This window comes from Elephas maximus, chromosome 2 (genome assembly GCF_024166365.1).
Source record: "Elephas maximus indicus isolate mEleMax1 chromosome 2, mEleMax1 primary haplotype, whole genome shotgun sequence".
Taxonomy (NCBI): Eukaryota; Metazoa; Chordata; class Mammalia; order Proboscidea; family Elephantidae; genus Elephas; species Elephas maximus.
Genome location: NC_064820.1, coordinates 191,366,596 through 191,383,867, shown reverse-complemented (window position 1 = coordinate 191,383,867; position 17,272 = coordinate 191,366,596). Strand labels below are relative to the sequence as shown.

General features: G+C 44.2%; 1 protein-coding gene across 2 annotated transcripts in view; it reads left to right on the top strand.

The window, feature by feature from the left end:
- SH3PXD2B (SH3 and PX domains 2B) overlaps window positions 1-17,272 on the top strand; it is a 124,984-nt gene that overhangs the window by 59,435 nt on the left and 48,277 nt on the right. For both annotated transcript variants that reach the window (XM_049874324.1, XM_049874323.1), the window contains exons 4-5: window positions 4,564-4,640; window positions 15,786-15,877. In XM_049874324.1, the coding sequence (XP_049730281.1) occupies window positions 4,564-4,640; window positions 15,786-15,877 (169 nt within the window). The remainder of the gene's footprint in view (window positions 1-4,563; window positions 4,641-15,785; window positions 15,878-17,272) is intronic.

Sequence of the window (17,272 nt, the reverse complement as noted above, 5' to 3'; positions counted from 1 at the left end):
GACTGAGCAGCAGCTCCGGGTCAGCTGAGGGTAATTAGCCCATTGAGGCGGGTCTCCAGAAACCAAGCTGGAGGCTGAGGAAAGAACATGTGCTCTTAATTGCAGGGTATAATTCTTTGTCATCTAAACCACTAATAAAATTAGTCGTTACCCTTCTGTGAGCACTTACTAAGGGTCTAGTCCTGTGCAGGTTGCTTTGGAGATAGCCTCTAATCTCACCCCAGTGCTAAGAGAGAGAGGATGCTATTCCATTTTACCGGGGGGCGGGGGGGCGGGGGGGAAGTGGTGGCTCAGTGGCAGAATGCCCGCCTTCCACATAGGAGACCTGGGTTCCATTCCTGGCAACACACCTAATGCAGTACCACCACCAGTCTGTCATTGGAGGCTTGTGTGTTGCTATGATGCTGAACAGTTTCAGAGGCGCTTCCAGATTAGGACGGACTAAGAAGAAAGACCTGGAGGTCTACTTCCCAAAATCAGCCAGTGAAAACCCTGTGAATCACAATGGTCTGATCCACAACTGAGCATGGAGATGGCACAAGCCCAAGCAGCTTTTCGTTCCATTGTGCATAGAGCCATCATAAGTCATGTGACCGCCGAGCCTGTGGCCTCCTCAGCAGGCCCGCGCTGCCTTGGGGCTTCATGTCCTACTAGCTGGCAGGGCACAAAACGTGTGCCCGAGACCCCAGTCCCTCTGTGCCCACAGGAATAGGAGTGGTGCTTTCGTTGTTGGGTCACCCTCACTGAAGGAGCCCGAGTTCTCGTGCTTCTCTCAGCCCCTGCAGGTGGGGCCTTGGGTGAGTCCCCACACTCAGGCTTTCCTGTGGCGTGGGCCTCCAGGACGGCCTGTTCCCATCCAATGGGCCAGTCTAGACCTGTGCCTGTTGTGAAGATTTTGAACTTGCTTGTGACCATTTAGTAAGAAGCCTGTGTGCTCCGCCCTCCACCCCACCCCCAATTTACAGAAGAGAAAAATGTACTGAAATGGAACCAAAATGAAGCCCTAGTGGTGCAGTAGTTAAAATCTATAGCTGCTAACCAAAGGGTCCGCAGTTTGAATCCACTGGCCGCTCCTTGGAAACCCTGTGGGGCAGTTCTACTCTGTCCTCTAGAGTCGATAATGAGTCAGAATCAAGTGGACGGCAATGGGTTGGGTTTTGGGACCAAAATAGTTTTGGTAGGGACTCCTCTTCCATTTTGAGAGAGGAATAAATGAGAGGGCGAAAGCATTAGCTGTGCAGGCGTTCCTTATTTTTCCTGAAGTCTCAGGACACCCCAGGGGCTTCAAAACAGCTAGCGGTCCCACACAGGAGGGCCATTGAAAATGGGGAGGGGGCGTTATTTGATTGTCACAAGGCCTGGGAGTGAGATGGGGCTGGGAAAGCTATCAGCTTTCTCTGGGTTCGGGCCAGGGATGCTGAACATCTTGCAGTGCAGGGGCTGTCTGCCCAGGGAAGGACTGCCCCACTCACAATGTCAGCAGTGTCCCTCTCTGTTAGGAACCACTGACCGTCAGCACCAGGACGGCAGGCACAGCCATCCTGTTCCCTGCTGGGCCCCAGTGCTGGCACTGAGCAGGCTCCACAGACACTGCCCCTACTGAGTAAATAAGGGAACCAAAGTCATTGCTTCTGAGGAACCAGGTTATAAACCCCTTCCCCACTTTGCTGTATGATTTGCTTTTTGTGTTCTAAATGACATGAAGATTTTTTGATTCTGGAAGGAATAAGTGTTTGTGGTGGAAACTTTGGGAGAAGTAGAAAGGAGAAAACCAAAGTTCTCTGTCTCCCACCCCTCAAAGACCAGCACTTCGAACCCTGTGATGCATTCTCTTCTAGATGTGTAGTGTCATGTCAGAAATTTCACTAATTCATAAGCAGAATTAAAGCCACCATTAAAAAGAAAGAATATTCCTTGTTATTAAGGAATATTTATTTCATCTCACTGTGGGGTCTTTTTTTTTTTTTTTTTTTTGATGGGAATGAACAACAACAAAAGATTCAGAGTTAGCCTGATCATATCCACCTAATTTCTCAACAGTACCCTTTTGCAGGAAAGCAGATTGTCAGATTATTAAAAATGTCAGGTCAACCATTTTGGATGGAAATCTCCCTTGCCAGTTTGCACTGCAAATCTTTAAAAGTCAGTAAGTTATTTCTCCTGGTCCCTTTCGATTCTGTCATATTATGAAAACTCTCACTGGCCTTTTCTGCCATCCCAGGTCCCATCCACCAAAGGGTGATCTGTGGAGAGAGCAGTCTAATCTCGGATCAGTGAGTTCTAACTCTTAGACTAGCCCTCCTCTCCCTGCCAGGCTTTTGACCCAAATTCCTCTCCTTTGACCTTCTCTCCTCAGACCAGAAGTAGGTGAAGCTTATAGTAGGCCTCCTTGCTCTGCTTTCTGGCCCAGCTGTGGTCTTCCTGTGCCTTCTTTGAGCTATTTTGCAGATCTGGTCACTTTATGTAAGCTTGGTGGAAAGGCTTATCTTCATGCCCCATCTCTTTGGCCCTCTTTGACGTCTTCCTCCTGACTTTTGCCCACCCCCAGCTTACCTAACAGATCCAGAGTAGTGTGCCCAGGAGAGTCTTAATCTTTAATGTATGTGCTTTGTCACTGTTTCCCCTCAAGAAGATCTTCTCTCTAGACTCTCAGGGATCCACTGATCTGCTTTAAACAAACCTCACCCATACATTTCAACATCTAGGATATTTCCAGAGATTTTCAGTGGCATCATTTATATACTCATCTTTGCTGTGACCCACATTCTCTGTCCATATGTTGCACTGGAGGCTTGTGGTAAAATGCCCTAGTACTCAGGAGGCTTCCTAGCAAATAGGTGACTCTCAGTTAATATTTGGTGAAGTAAGGAGACTTAGAATACTTCCAAAGGCTAATAGGGGGAGGAATTGGTGGGATTTGTCACCTTTGCAGGTGGAAGCCACATTCATACATTTATCTGACATTAGTGTGGCATGGTTGTTGTTGGTACATGCCGTTGAGTCAGTTCTAACTCATAGCAACCTATGCACAACAGATGGAAGAAATGCTGCCTGGTCCTGCACCATCCTCACAGCCATTGCTATATTTGAGCCTATTATTGCAGCCACTGTGTCTGTCCATCTCATTGAAGGTCTTCCTCTTTTTCACTGACCCTCAACCTTACTAAGCATGCTGTCCTTCTCTAGGGACTGGCCCCTCCTGATAACATGTCCAAAGTATGTGAGATGAAGTCTCGCCATCCTCGCTTCTAAGGAGCATTCAGGCTGTACTTCTTCCAAGACAGATTTGTCCGTTTTCCTTGCAGTCCATGATATATTCAATATTCTTTGCCAACACCGTAATTCAAAGGCATCGATTCTCCTTAGGTCTTCCATATTCATTGTCCAGCTCTTGCATGCATATGAGGCAACTGAAAATACCGTGGCTTGGGTCAGCTGTACCTTAGTCCTCAAAGTGACATCTTTGCTTTTTAACACTTTAAAGAGGTGTTTTGCAGCAGATTTGCCCAATGCAATGTTGTTTGATTTTTTGACTGCTGCTTTTCACAGGCATTAATTGTATATGCAAGTAAAATAATATCCTTGACAACTCCAATATTTTCTCTATTTATCATGATGTTGCTTATTGGTCCAGTTGTGAGGATTTTTCTTTTCTTCATGTTGAGGTGTAATCCATACTGAAGGCTGTAGTCTTATATCTTCATCAGTAAGTGCTTCAAGTCCTCTTTGCTTTCAGACAGATGATAAGGACACAGGATTGACTCAGACCCAGTCAATACCTACTTGTGCAGAGCCCCATGATTACCAGGAAAGATAAAACCAGTTGCCATTAAGTGGACCCCAACTCATGGCGATCGCATGTGTGTCAGAATAGAACTGTGCTCCACTGGGTTTTCAATGGCTGATTTTTGGAAGTAGATCACCAGGCCTTTCTTCTGAGGTGTCTCTAGGTGGAATTGAGCTTTATAGTTAGCAGCCAAGCACATTAACTATTTGCACCACCCAAGGACTCCAATAAGAAAGAAGACGTGTAAGTAGAAAATGTGAAATGTGCAATCAAAAAGAGCCTGAGTACCAGGAACACGTAATCCATTTGACCTAGGTAGGAGCTTGTCAACAGGGATGAGAGGTAGGACTGGATGGGGAGGGCATTCCAGGTAGAAGGAAAGGTACAGAAGCATGGAAGAACATTGAGTATTGGGGGAACCTGAGACTAGAGCAGGTGTACGATCTTTGATCATCAGGTCTAACCTTCTTTCATCATCAATAAGAGCCTCTTTCTTCCATAGATTGTTTCCAGTCTCCCTTATCCCATGAAATCATATTCACCTGGGTCCCATTCAAACCCTTGTCCTAGTCAGCAGAGTTGTGAACAGAGCTTTGGAAGACCATGACTGGGGTTATCCAGGCCCCCTGGAAGTCCAGCAGGGGGAGTTGATGGCAGCCAGGAATTTTGATACCCATCAAAACTACCCCAGAGGCTGCCACATTCACACCCCCCGAGGTTGCTGGGAGTTTGTCAGTTCTCCCTTCTGACACTGTGTGCTCTCTCATCCTCCGCAGGCAAAATTCTCTTCCGGCGAAGCCACATTCGGGACGTGGCCGTCAAACGACTGATACCAATTGATGAGTACTGTAAGGTGAGTCTGAGAAATGCTAACATAGTTCTTCCTATGGGTGTTTTTGTTTTTGTTTTCCTTTTTGGCTATAACTTTTTCATTGTGACAAATCTGTGCAGTTGAAAGAAGTATGAGGAAATTAGAAAAGAAAAACAGCCTATGATCCCTCAACCCAGAGGCAATATCTGTTAAGATTTTTATGTATTTCCTTCCAGTCTTTTCTCTGCGTGAACTTCTTCATGGTGTTAAGACCTTCTGTGTGCATAATTTCATATCTTGTTCTTTCTTTTTCACTTCAATAGTGTGGCATAAGACCTTCCCCGTGCTATAAAAAAATCTTTTTTCATCCTTCTTTTCATGGCTGCATAGTATTCCATTGTGTCTGAATGTTCCAGAAGTTATTCAGCCAACCGTTATTATTGGGCTTGTAACTGGCGTCCAATCCCTTGGATGTTCTAAGCAATAAGGGGCCTGCCTTTTGGTTATATTTCATTTGATTTGAGGCTGTGGTCAGGAAAGATGCATACTTTATTTTGACTTCCCTTTAGTATTTATTTCTCCAACTTAAAATCACTAACAGTTCTGATGGAAGAGAGGTGAGAATGGCAAGAGATGCTTTAGAAAACAGGACAAATACTTTCCCCCTAAGATCAGGAGCTCTTCCACTTCACTCTTGGCACTTCTGTTCTACATTGTACTGAAGGTTCTAGCCACTAGAAGCAGGAATTAAAAAGAAATAAAAGGAATCCAGATTGGAAAGGAAGAAGTAAACTGCCTTGATTCACAGATGACATGATTCTATATGTGGAAAATCCAAACGGATTCACGAAAACAGTCCTAGAACTAATAAACAGGCTTAGCAAGATTATAGGAGACAAAGTCAGTATATATAAGTCAATTGTATTTCTGTAAACTGAGAATGAATAGTCTGAAAATGAAATTAAAATAATTCCATTTACGGTATCATCAAAACAAATAAAATACTTAGGATTAAGTTTAACACAAGAGATACAAGATTTGTACATTGAAACCACAAAACATTGCTGAGAGAAGTTAAAGAAGATCTAAATTAATGGAGAGACATTCCATGCTCATGGATTGGAAGACTTACTATTGTTAAAATGGTGATTATCCCCAGATTGATCTACAGATTCAGTATAATCTCTATCAAAATCCTAGTAGACTTTGTTTGTAGAAATTGACAAACTGAATCCGAAATTGCATATGGAACTGTAGAGGACCCAGAATAACCACAACAATTTTGAGAAAGAAAAAGTTGGAGACCTCGCTCTACCCCTTTTCAAAACTTACTACAAAGCTACAGTAATCCAGACGTTGTGGTGCTGGCGTAAGGGTAGGTGTAGAGGTCAGAGGAACAGCACTGAGAGTCTAGAAATAAACTGTTACAGAATTTATGGTCGACCGATACTCAGCAAAGGTGCCACGACAAATCAGTGCGAAAAGGATAATATTTTTCAAAGCAGACAGTGCTGGGATGACTGGATATCCACATGCATAAAAAATGAAGTTGGACCCTTATATCACACTATACACAAAAAATCAACTCAAAACAGATCATAGACTTATATGTAAAAGCTAAAACTATAACATTTCTAGAAGAAAACAGAAGATCTTTGTGACCTTGGGTTAGGCAAAATGTTTTTATATACAACACCAAAACCACGAGCCATAAGAGAAATATTGATAAATTGGACTTTATTAAACTTAAGAAAATGAAAAGACAAGCCACAAACGGAGAGAAAATATTTGCAAACCTTGTATCGACTCGACAGTAGTAGGTTTGGTTTTGGTTTGGTATCTGATAAATGACTTGTATCTGTGATATATTAAGGGCATGTCCAACTCAGTAATAAAAAGACCAATAATCCAATTTAAAAGTGGGCAAAGGGCTTGAATAGAAATTTCACTCAAGAAGACCTGAAATGACCAATAATCACATGAAAAGGTGCCCAACATTGCCATAAGGGAAATACAGAATCAAATCATAATGAGATACCACTACACAATCACTAGAATGACTATAATCAAGACAAACAATAGCAAGTGTCGATGAGGATGTGGAGAAACTGGAACCCTCATACTGGTAGACACAAAATGAGAAGCCACTTTGGAAAACAGTTTAGCTGTTTCTTCAAAAGTTCAGCTTAACCATATGACCACTCTTAGGTGTGTACCCAAGAGAATTGAAAACTTATTCACAAAAACGTGTATGTGAATATTCACAGCAGCATTATTTTATAATAGCCCAAAACTAGAAGCAGTCCAAATGCTTATCAGCTGGGGAATGGATGAAGACCATGTGGCATATTCATACAATAGAATATTGTTCAGCAATAAAGAGCAACGAAATACTGATAAACATCATCTAAGTTAAAGAAGCCAGATGCAAAAGACTACACATGTATTATATGATTCTATTTATACAAATGCCCAGAGAAGGCAAACTTATAGAATCAGAAAGCAGGTCATTGGTTTCCTGGGCCTGGGAGAATGAAAGTAGAGATTGACTACAGATTGGGTTGGCAGAAATCTCTGAGGTGATGGAAAAGTTCTAAAACTAGATTGTGGTGATGGTTGCACAACTCTATAATTTACTGAAATTATTGAATTGTGCATTTATAATGGGTGAACTTTATGGTGTGTAAGTTACACCCCAATAAACTATAAAATTTTTAAACAAAGGGGGCAACATGGGACCACCCTTCTCTCAGCAGATTTAATGGAAAGGCAGAAAATCACTCCTGATTGAGCTTCTACGCTTTGCCAGACACAGAGCTAAGCTCTTGACACCCGTGACCTCATTTCATCACCCCAACAACCTTGAGAAGTAGGTTTTATCATCCCCATTTTGTAAATGAGGAAACAGAGGCCCAGCTAGTTTATTCACCCTGGCCATTTGGGCCTTGGCACTTACATACCACTTATGACCTCCCCAAGACAGTAAAATTTAAGAGGCAGAATTAGTCAAGCATGTATTTCATATAAGCAGATAAACTCAGACTTTTCTTTTTCCTGACTACACCTTTAAAAAGGGAAGATGCCAGCAATTGCACTCCTAGGTATATACCCAAAAGTCTTGAAAGCACAGACTCAACCAGAGACTTGTACACCAGTGTTCAGTGCAGCATTCATTAGTCACAATAGCCAAAAAGTGGAAACAACCTAAAAGTCCGTCAACAAATGAATGGATAAACAAAAGGTGGTATATCCATACATATAATGGAATATCCTTCAGTCATAAAGAGAAATGAAGTTCTGATACATGCTATGACATGCATAAACCTTGAAAACATGTTGGGTGAAATAAGTCAGTCACAAAAGGACAACAAATATTCTATAATCCCACTTATATGAAATATCTAGAACAGGCAAGTGTCTGGAAACTAAAGTGTATTAGTGGTTACCAGGAGTGAGTGGGAGGGAAGGAGAAATGGGGACCCATTGCTTTGGGAGCCCTGAGTTTCTACTGGTGGTGGTGGAATAATTTGGAAAAGGATAGTTGGTGATGGTTGTACAACATGACAAAAATCCTCAATGTCACTGGAAAAATTGTTGAATTGGCAAATGTCCCCCAAAAAATTTGTTTATTAAAATAAAGGGAGAGAGGAGATGTGAAGGAAGGGGCAGGGACAGTCGTTCAGACTCAAACACACTGCTAAGTTCAAATCTTCTCTTCTTTGTCCCTCTCCAGACTTCTAGTCTAAAACTACGATTCCAGAGATGACCTTCATCCTGGCCCTGCTGTCAGGAACCCTGGGCCGTTGGGGTCACCTTTCCCGGCTGGGAAGTTCCTACTGATCCCTTCCCCAGAAACTGTTGTCCCTCAGCCCAAATTATCCTAAACTCCTGCTTCCTCCCAGCCCACCCTATTTCTCTCCAGAGTCAGACTGTTCCTGCACCCAGGGCCTCACAAACCCCTAGATGTTAGATTTGAGATGGGAAATTTAAAATCCTGAAGCCATAAATGAAGGCAGCAGCTGCCTGCATCTGGCTTGTGCTTGTGAGGTTACAAGAGAGGATGGATTCTCCAGGATTAACCATAGGAAATAACCATATAACTGCTTATGTGATATGATCCACATGGAAGTTACCGCCCCCTGCTATTAATGAATCATAAGAAACAGAACGGATATTTGGGGCTTTGGCCTGATTCCCAAGGCTCCTGGAAGGAGATGAAACTCTCCCTTTGCCACAAGTTCTGCGAAGTCTTTTACCAACTCCGTAGGCTTTTTACATAACATTCGCGTATCTGTTTATGACATTGTAGTGAGCTGACTAAACCAATTTAGTCTATCACAATTAGCTTCATTTAGTGGAAATTGGTAGCCTCCAAGAGCTAGAGATAGACCAGGACAGTAGATCTTCTCAAACCTAACTACCGGATGTATGTTGCAATGAAAGAAACTTTCTGCTCTACCGGACTGATGATGAAGTTATAATAATTAATATTGTGTGGCCCTGATGGTGCTGTGGTTAAGAGCTTAGCTGCCAACTAAAAGGTCAGCAGTTTGAATCTACCAGCTGCTCCTTGGAAACCCTATAGGGCAGTTCTACTCTGTCCTACAGTGTCTCTATGAGTCAGAATTGACTGGACGGTAGTGGGTTTGGTTTGGGGTTTTAGGCTTTATAGAGGTTAGTTTGTAACTACTTGCTGTAAATAAGTCAGACTTTCGTAACGCGAGGACTGTCTGTACCACAAAGTGGATGGCCTTAAACAACAGAAGTTTACTGTCTCTTAGTTAGAGGTTAGAAGTCTGAATTTAGGCTGCCGGCAGGGCTATGCTCTCTCCGAAGGCTGTAGAGGAAGACCCTTCCTTGTCTCTCTCAGCTCCTGGTAGCCCCAGGGGTTCCTTGCTATGTAGCTGCATCTCCACGTGGCCATTTGCCCTCTGTCTCTGTCTCAGTGTATCTTTTCCGCTTTTGTACGGATACCAGTCACAAAGAATGAGGACCCGCCTTACCTAGTATGACCTTGTGTTAACTGATAAATTCTTCAAAGACCCTGTTTCCAAACAAGGACACATTCACAGGCACAGGGCGTAAATTTGGGGTTTGGGGAGCACAATTCAGCCTATAACAATGGGTCTCCATGTGGAGAAAAAAAAAAAGGGTAACTAATCCTTTCCTCACACCACACATGAAATCATTCCCAAGGAAATTAAAGTCCTCAATGTAAAAAACAATGCTGTAAAAGGATTGAGAAGATAAAATGTTTTCATTATGTCCAGGTACAGAGGGATTTCTTAAGACACCGTAATTATTAAACATAAAGAGATTAATCGATTTGACTAATTAAAATCAAGAACATCCATTCATGAAAAGAATGGAGGAAAACAAGACTAGGCTGAATCCTGCCACACATACAATCTTTTATTATCAGGGTCAGGAGTTCGAATCCACCAGGCACTCCTTGGAAACCCTATGGGGCGGTTCTACTCTGTCCTGTAGGGTCGCTATGAGTCAGAATTGACAGCAATGGAATTGGTTTATTTGTTTTTTGGTCTATGAACAGCCACTTTAGTTGTTCCTTAAGCTGACTGAAATACCAGCTGTATGTCTGACAGCACTTTGCATGAAAGGTCCTCGAGGCAGATGCAATAATATTCCAGTGGCAGGATTCAAGTGATGCTAACCATGGTCTGACAATAAAATCTTCAAGGAGAGGCTGGACACAGGACCAATGGAGAATCCTAGGCCCAGGGCACCATTCCAAAGGATATACAATATTGGGCTCGCCAGGTTGTGTTCATGCAAGGGCCACGGTGCCTGAGAATATCTCTAGAACAACCCTCACTTCACCAGTAAAAAAAAATCATTTCTAACAACTGTTACGCTACTGAATAAGGGTCACAGTGTTGATCAGAGATGAAGATAGCTGAAACCCCTCAGTAGCCTTTTCTGAAATGAGGACTCCTAATTAGAGTGTTCATTCCTAACAAGGGTACTTCAGTTATTAAGTAACCACCACGGGAGTATAGCTTAAATCTAACGCACACACACTTCTGTGTGTGTCCATGTTGTACTATTTTAAAGTAAATTATAACATAACTGTAGCATTTACCAGGAGGTCACCTGAGACTTCGTGTCAAGATTTTTGCTATATACACCACCTGTATTATTATTATTTAAATTAACTCACTTCTTAAGCTTCTTGGATGGTGCAGGACTGAGCAGTATTTCATTCTGTTGTATGTAGGGTCGTTATGAGTTGGAATCCACTTGACGGCACCTAACAGTAACAGTAAATTTCTGAATTAAATATATCTGGAGACTTGATATCACAACCATGATATAAAACTAGCACCACATGCCATAAAAGAAAACAAGAGTAAGAATGAAAACAACAAAAATAAGTGTTTCAATCTAGCTAGATTCTGTTGCCTGGCACAGGCTCCGCAGAGCCGATTCTTGCTCTTGGGTGGAATTAGCAAGAGTTAGGAGCAGTGTTCAATACATACCAGCCCCTGACTAGGGTGTTCTTTTTGAAGTTAAAATTGAGAGAGAACTGAGAAAAGGCAAACTTTATCACTAGTCAAGGCGTTGTTATTTAATGCTGTGACTGGGCACTGGCTATCATCATTTTGCTGCCGCCTAAAATCACCTTTGGGAGCTACCACATCAGAAGAAATACAACCAGAATGTTCCTTAGAAGCGAGGATGGCGAGACTCAACTTGCTTACATTGAACGCGTCATCAGGAAAGACAATCCCTAGAAGAGGACATCATGTTTGGTAGAGGGCCAACAAAAATGAGGGAAACGCTTAATGAAACGTATTGACACAAGAGCCACAGCAGTGGACTCAAACATACCAATGATCATGAAGATGGCACAGGACCAGGCAACATTTCATTCTGATGTACATAAGGTCGCTGTGAGTTGGAGCTGACTTGACAGCAGCTAACACCGATCAACGGTACAGAAAGCCAACGGGGCTAACTTACAGTTATCAAGCAGCAAGTATGCACCAGAGGCCTCACAGTCACTTCCTTGTTCATTCTGTACCACAGCTTTCCAAGATGCATGTTATTTGTTTCTGTTTTACAGATAAGGAAACTGAGGCTCAGAGAGGTAATGACACTTGACCAGAGTCACACAGCTAGGAAGTGACAGAACCAGATGGGGAGCTGGCTCTTTCTGGCCCTTTATCATTACCCTCAGCAGCAGGACTTGCTCCGCTCTTCTCTGACCCAGCATCGACTAGCCACATCTGTGCAAAGAGCCAGTATTCCTTCTGGCACAGAACCGAGTTTTTCTGAAACTATGGTTTTCTGTCCCTACCGTCCAAACACAGCACAATTCTGGAGTGTTTCGGAAGCAGTTATTCTCTGCCCTCCAAGTCATTTTCTTGCCGTTAGCCCTCTCATCCAGAATGAAAGGGACAAACATCAAAGCATTCAGTGCTGCCCTTTATTAGTAGCTTGGCTTTATTTTATGGGTTGGTGTTTGGTTTGGCATTCACTTCCTAGAAATAGCTCAAAACCAAAAGAGAACTTGGCATTGTCGGGAGGTTTCCATTGTCCTTTCCCTCTCTGGTCCATTTGGGGCCTCTGCCTGTTTCAGCAAGGAGCACCTGGGGAAGGCCCCTGCAGATAGAGATTATAACCACTTAGTGGCTTGTGCCCCCCACCCACCCAGCTCTCCCCAAACAGGGCCACATGGCCAGATCCTGGGCCTTTCCTCATGTTATTTATCTAACAAATACTTTTTGACCAGGTGTTATGGATTGAATTGTACTCCCCTAAAAATGTGTTGAAATCTTACCCCCGTACCTGTAAATATGGCCCTGTTGGAAATGAGGGGTTTTCTTTTGTTGTGTTAATGAGGTCATACCCATGTAGGGTGGGTGCTAAACCTAATCACTTCTGAGTTGCGAAGAAAGCAGAATAGACAGAGACACACATAGGGAGAAGATAGATGCCAAGGAACACCAAGCGTTGACAGTTGTCACCAGAAACTAGAAGAGAGGCTAATAGAAGGAATTGACATGGCCAAGACCCTGATTTGTACTTTTAGCCTCCAAAACTGTGAAAAAATAAATTTCTGTTCTTTAAAGCTACCCGATCATGGTATTTCTGTTATGGCAACACTAAGAAAGTAAGGCACCAGGTATCATGGGTCTCCCCAGCTCAGTAGGTATATAGGAAAGGTGGATTTGGGGTAGGGGAGTTAGAGTCTCCAGTCCTGTGCTCTCAAGTCCTAGTCACTTCACCAGAACCTCCATTTCTCCATCTCTAAAATGGGCCAGCCATCCCAGGATTACAGGAAGTGATGCAGGCAAACCCATGGGAGACATTAAGACAAGTGCTGACCCACAGTGTTATGGTCGCAGTCTGGTGGAAACCACAGACATTTGCTCACGAGGCAGCCAGGATGCACCATTGATCGGTGTATCATCAGCTCCTTCATTATGTGGTTCCAACTGCAAGAGCTGCAGGACATCAGAGGAAAGAGAGGCCCCAGGCGCCCCCAGACGGCAGTTCATCCTGGGCAGGGGAGTGAGCACTCGCTGCTCCAAACCAGAAGGAGATGGGGGTAGACATAGAAAAAAAACATGGAAGGTAGGGGGAAAACATTCCTGCTCTTCTCCCCTGTGGCTCCCAGCCCTGGGCCTGGGAAGGGGAAGTCCCTGGGAGTTCTCTGCAGAGCAGGAGGTGGGTAAAGGCTAATAAAAACTCAATGACCCTGAAGTCTTCTTTAAACCAAACAATAGTTTAGCTTAACTAGTAAAGAATGTCTGCCTTGAACATTCTTATAAGAACTATATGGGATCAAATTGAAAGCAGCAACTCGAAAGATTGGATAGGAAACTTAGGCAGTAGGGGGGGAATTTTATGTTAATGGGGGAGAGACAATTCAGAAAAAGAGGGTGAGAATGGTTGCACCACTTGAAGACTGTAATCAGTGTCACTGGATTGTCCTTGTAGAAAAGGTTGAATTGGTGTATGTTCTGCAGTGTATATTCTCAACAACAAAAAATAAAATAAATTTTACAAAGAAAAAAAAATCAGTGAGCCATAAATAGCAGGCCCTTTAGGTCCTTCACCCCTGGGGAATGGAGAGTGGACAGTGACCCGGCAAGGACTCGCTTGGCTTGGGGCCAGGGAAGGTCCCCTACAAAAATATGTCCACACACCTCGGGTTGTGCTCTCTCACTTTAGACCTGGGGCAGGTCAGACCTTAGGAAATTTGGCTTCCAGTCAGACCCTGACTCAAAAACCCTGCAGGTTGTTAGTGGTTACCAGGTGCAGGTGGGAGAGGAAATAGAGGGGTATTGCTTAAGGGGTACAGAGCTTTTGTTAAAGGTAATGAAAAAATTTGGAAACAGATAGTGGTGATGGTTGCACATGTTGTTGTTGTGTGGTGCCAAGTCAATTCCGACTCACAGTGACCCTACAGGACGGACTAGAACTGCCCCATGGGGTTTCCAAGGCCATAGATCTCTACAGAAGCAGACTGCCACATCTTTCTCTTGTGAAGGGGCTGGTGAGTTCGAACTGCCAACCGTTCACTTAGCAGCACTTAACCACTGCGCCACCAGAGCTCCTGCACAATATGGGGAACATGAATAATGTCACTGAATTTCACACGTAAAAATGGCTGAAATGGCAAATGTTTTGTAGTAGATATTTCACCGTGATAAAAAACTTTCACATCACGTAGGGTCAAAACCCTGAAGCCCTGTAGAAGTGCCACACTGGAGACCTCCCTCCACCTCCCTCCATTCCTCCATCATAGCTTAGTACACCTGCTGCATTGCAATATCACGTCGGCACAGGTGGAGAGATTTTAGGGACTAGTTATGTATAAAACGTAAAAACGCCTTTTCAAACCATAGCCTCATGCTGTGTGGTGAGAAGGCATATGAGGGGCCCCAGGAAACGGAGGCTGATAGAAACAGCAGAGCTCCGCCTCAGCCTAGAGCATGCACTGGTGGGGTAGGGTTGGCTGGCCGAGTCACCCGTGCAATTTAAATTCACACATCTGCATGTACGCCCTCCCTGCACAAGTGTCTGTAATGAAACACGCGTGAAACAACTCCTTGGACTCACCTCCAGCCTCATCACCCACTCCAGGACCTGGGACGGAGGGACCTTAAGTAAATATTTGTCAGACTAGGCTCTTTATTCATCCTGGAGCATGTCTTAGTTTTAGATTCTTTAGTGATTGGGATGCGCCCTATTCCTCTCTCATATTTGACAACAGAAAGCAGTGCAGTGGATACCTGTCTGCTGATAAGCCTGCACTGTAAGTGTCTCATCCGTCTTTGTGCTCTCACCCACCTCCTTACCCAGCCCGTTGGCAGAGACTGCTGAGAGTCTCCCCATAGCTCACCTAGTGAGCAGGTGCGGCAAAGTAACATAGGCTTGACGAGCGGGAGATCCCTGGTGTTTCAGCCCCTCGCTCACCAGAGGACCTCTCACCTCAACCCAAACCCTAAAACAACCTTCAAGTTCATGAGTTAAGACATACACGCAAGCATTGTGTGTAATATCAGAAAACGGGAAACAACTAAGTGTTCACCACTAAGCAGCTGGTTGAAGAAACTATGGTACGTCTACACAATAGACTCCTAGATCCAGTGTAGGTGACGTTGTAGAAAAAAAGTGATGTGGCATAAAGTCCATAATTTAAGTGGAATCATTGGGTTACCAACAGCATATACAATATAGTCTGGTTTTGTTCCAAATCATATTATTTGTCCAAGTGTTTGCCTATAATACACATATATACGTACATATCTGTATATGCACATATCTTGCATGTGGGGGGCGGTGTCCAAGACCAGCGATATCAGCATCACCAGGAAACTTACTAGAAATGTAACTTCCCAGGCCCACCCCAGACCTAAACCAAAAACGCATTGCTGTGGAGTCGATTCTGACTCATGGTGACCCTATAGGACAGAGTAGAACTGCACCACAGGATTTCCAAGGAGGGGCTGGTGGATTTTGAACTGCCAACCTTTTGGTCAGCAGCCATAGCTCACTGAACTAGAAACTCTAGGGGTGTGGCCCAGCAATCTGTATTTTAACAAGCCCTCTGGATGATTTTAAGGCAGCCTCGAGCCTGAGAACCACTGGCTTATAGCACCCTCTTGACCCCCCTCTCCTTCCTTTGGACTCACCTGTGTGTTTCTTCTGCAGGCCCTGATCCAGCTGCCCCCCTATATCTCTCAGTGTGATGAGGTGCTGCAGTTCTTTGAGACAAGACCCGAGGACCTGAATCCCCCCAAAGAGTAAGTTGGTTTGTGGATGTCTCCAGAGCATGCTCTCACAGCCCACCTTTCTGCCTCTCCAGCCTGCCCCAGGAGGAAGTGGAGTGACACAGAGTCAAAATCAAACTAGATTCCATGGATGCCGGGCCTCCGTTCTTTTACCTTCCTGATTTGCAGGTGAAGAAATCTTGGCTGAGCCCTGTTCTGTAACCCGTGCACTGCCCCACAGCATGTGCTAGTGTGTGGGGGCTGAGTAGACCCTGAGCCCGGAGCCACGGACAGAGGGAGATGTGAATGAATGCGCGGCTGAGACTTGCTCAAGGTCCCCTCACTAGTGAGTGACAGGGTCTGGATTTGAGCCTGGTCAGCTGGGCTTCAAAGCTGATCTGAAACTTCCACCGCAGCCCCTGCCTCCCTGTTATTTCTTCTGCAGCAGGTGGACAACAGCTGAAATGCCTGTCAGTGCATGTTCAGCGGCCGCAGCCACACATGGACCCGCACAGAATCTAAACACCACTAAAACCAAAAAACAAAATCCATTGCCATCAAGTTGATTCCAACTCATTGTGATCCTATGGGACAGAGCAGAACTGCCCCATAGAGTTTCCAAGGAGCACCTAGTGGATGCAAACTGCTGACCTTTTGTTTAGCAGCTATAGCACTTAACTACTACACCACCAGGGCTTCCCTAAACACCACACAGAATCTAAATACCACGCAAATTCTAACACCACTCAAAATCCAAACACCACACAAAATCCAAACACCACCTGCCTGCCAGCACTTACACCCCAGGAGTTGCTGGCACCACCAGCCCAGCCAGCGTGAAACACTGACATACACAAGCCGGTTGTTTTTTTTAATAATTTTTTTTTTTGTGGTAAATGTATAGGTAACAAAACATTTGCTACTTCAACAATCTTCATATGTACATAAATTGTGTTCCTCATGTTCAGCCATCGTCATTAACCATTCCTGAATTTTTTCATCACTGTTAACAAAAGCTCAGGGTCCCTCACATGTCACTTTTTTAAAGCCATTTTCACGAAAGGAAGCCTGTTGTGTCTTTGCAGAAAGAAGGGGTCTGGCTAATAGAGAAACAGCAATGGGGGAAGGAGGAGTCCAGCCCACAGGTCCTGGGACTGTCCTGGGGTCACAGAAGCAAGAGTGTGCTGGGTCTTGGCATCCCTTTGGAACCTGTAAGCAAGGACTGAAGAGTACCAGCCAAGCTCTCTTCTTACCGGAGAAGTGTGTGATGGTTAAGGTTGTGTGTCGATTTGGTTGGGCCATGATTCTCAGTGATTTGGGAGTTATGTAATGATGTAGTTTGGCAGTTATGTAGTGATGTAGTCATCCTCCATGATGTGATCTGATGGGATCAGCCAATCATTTGTCAGAGGCGTTTCCTTGGGAGTG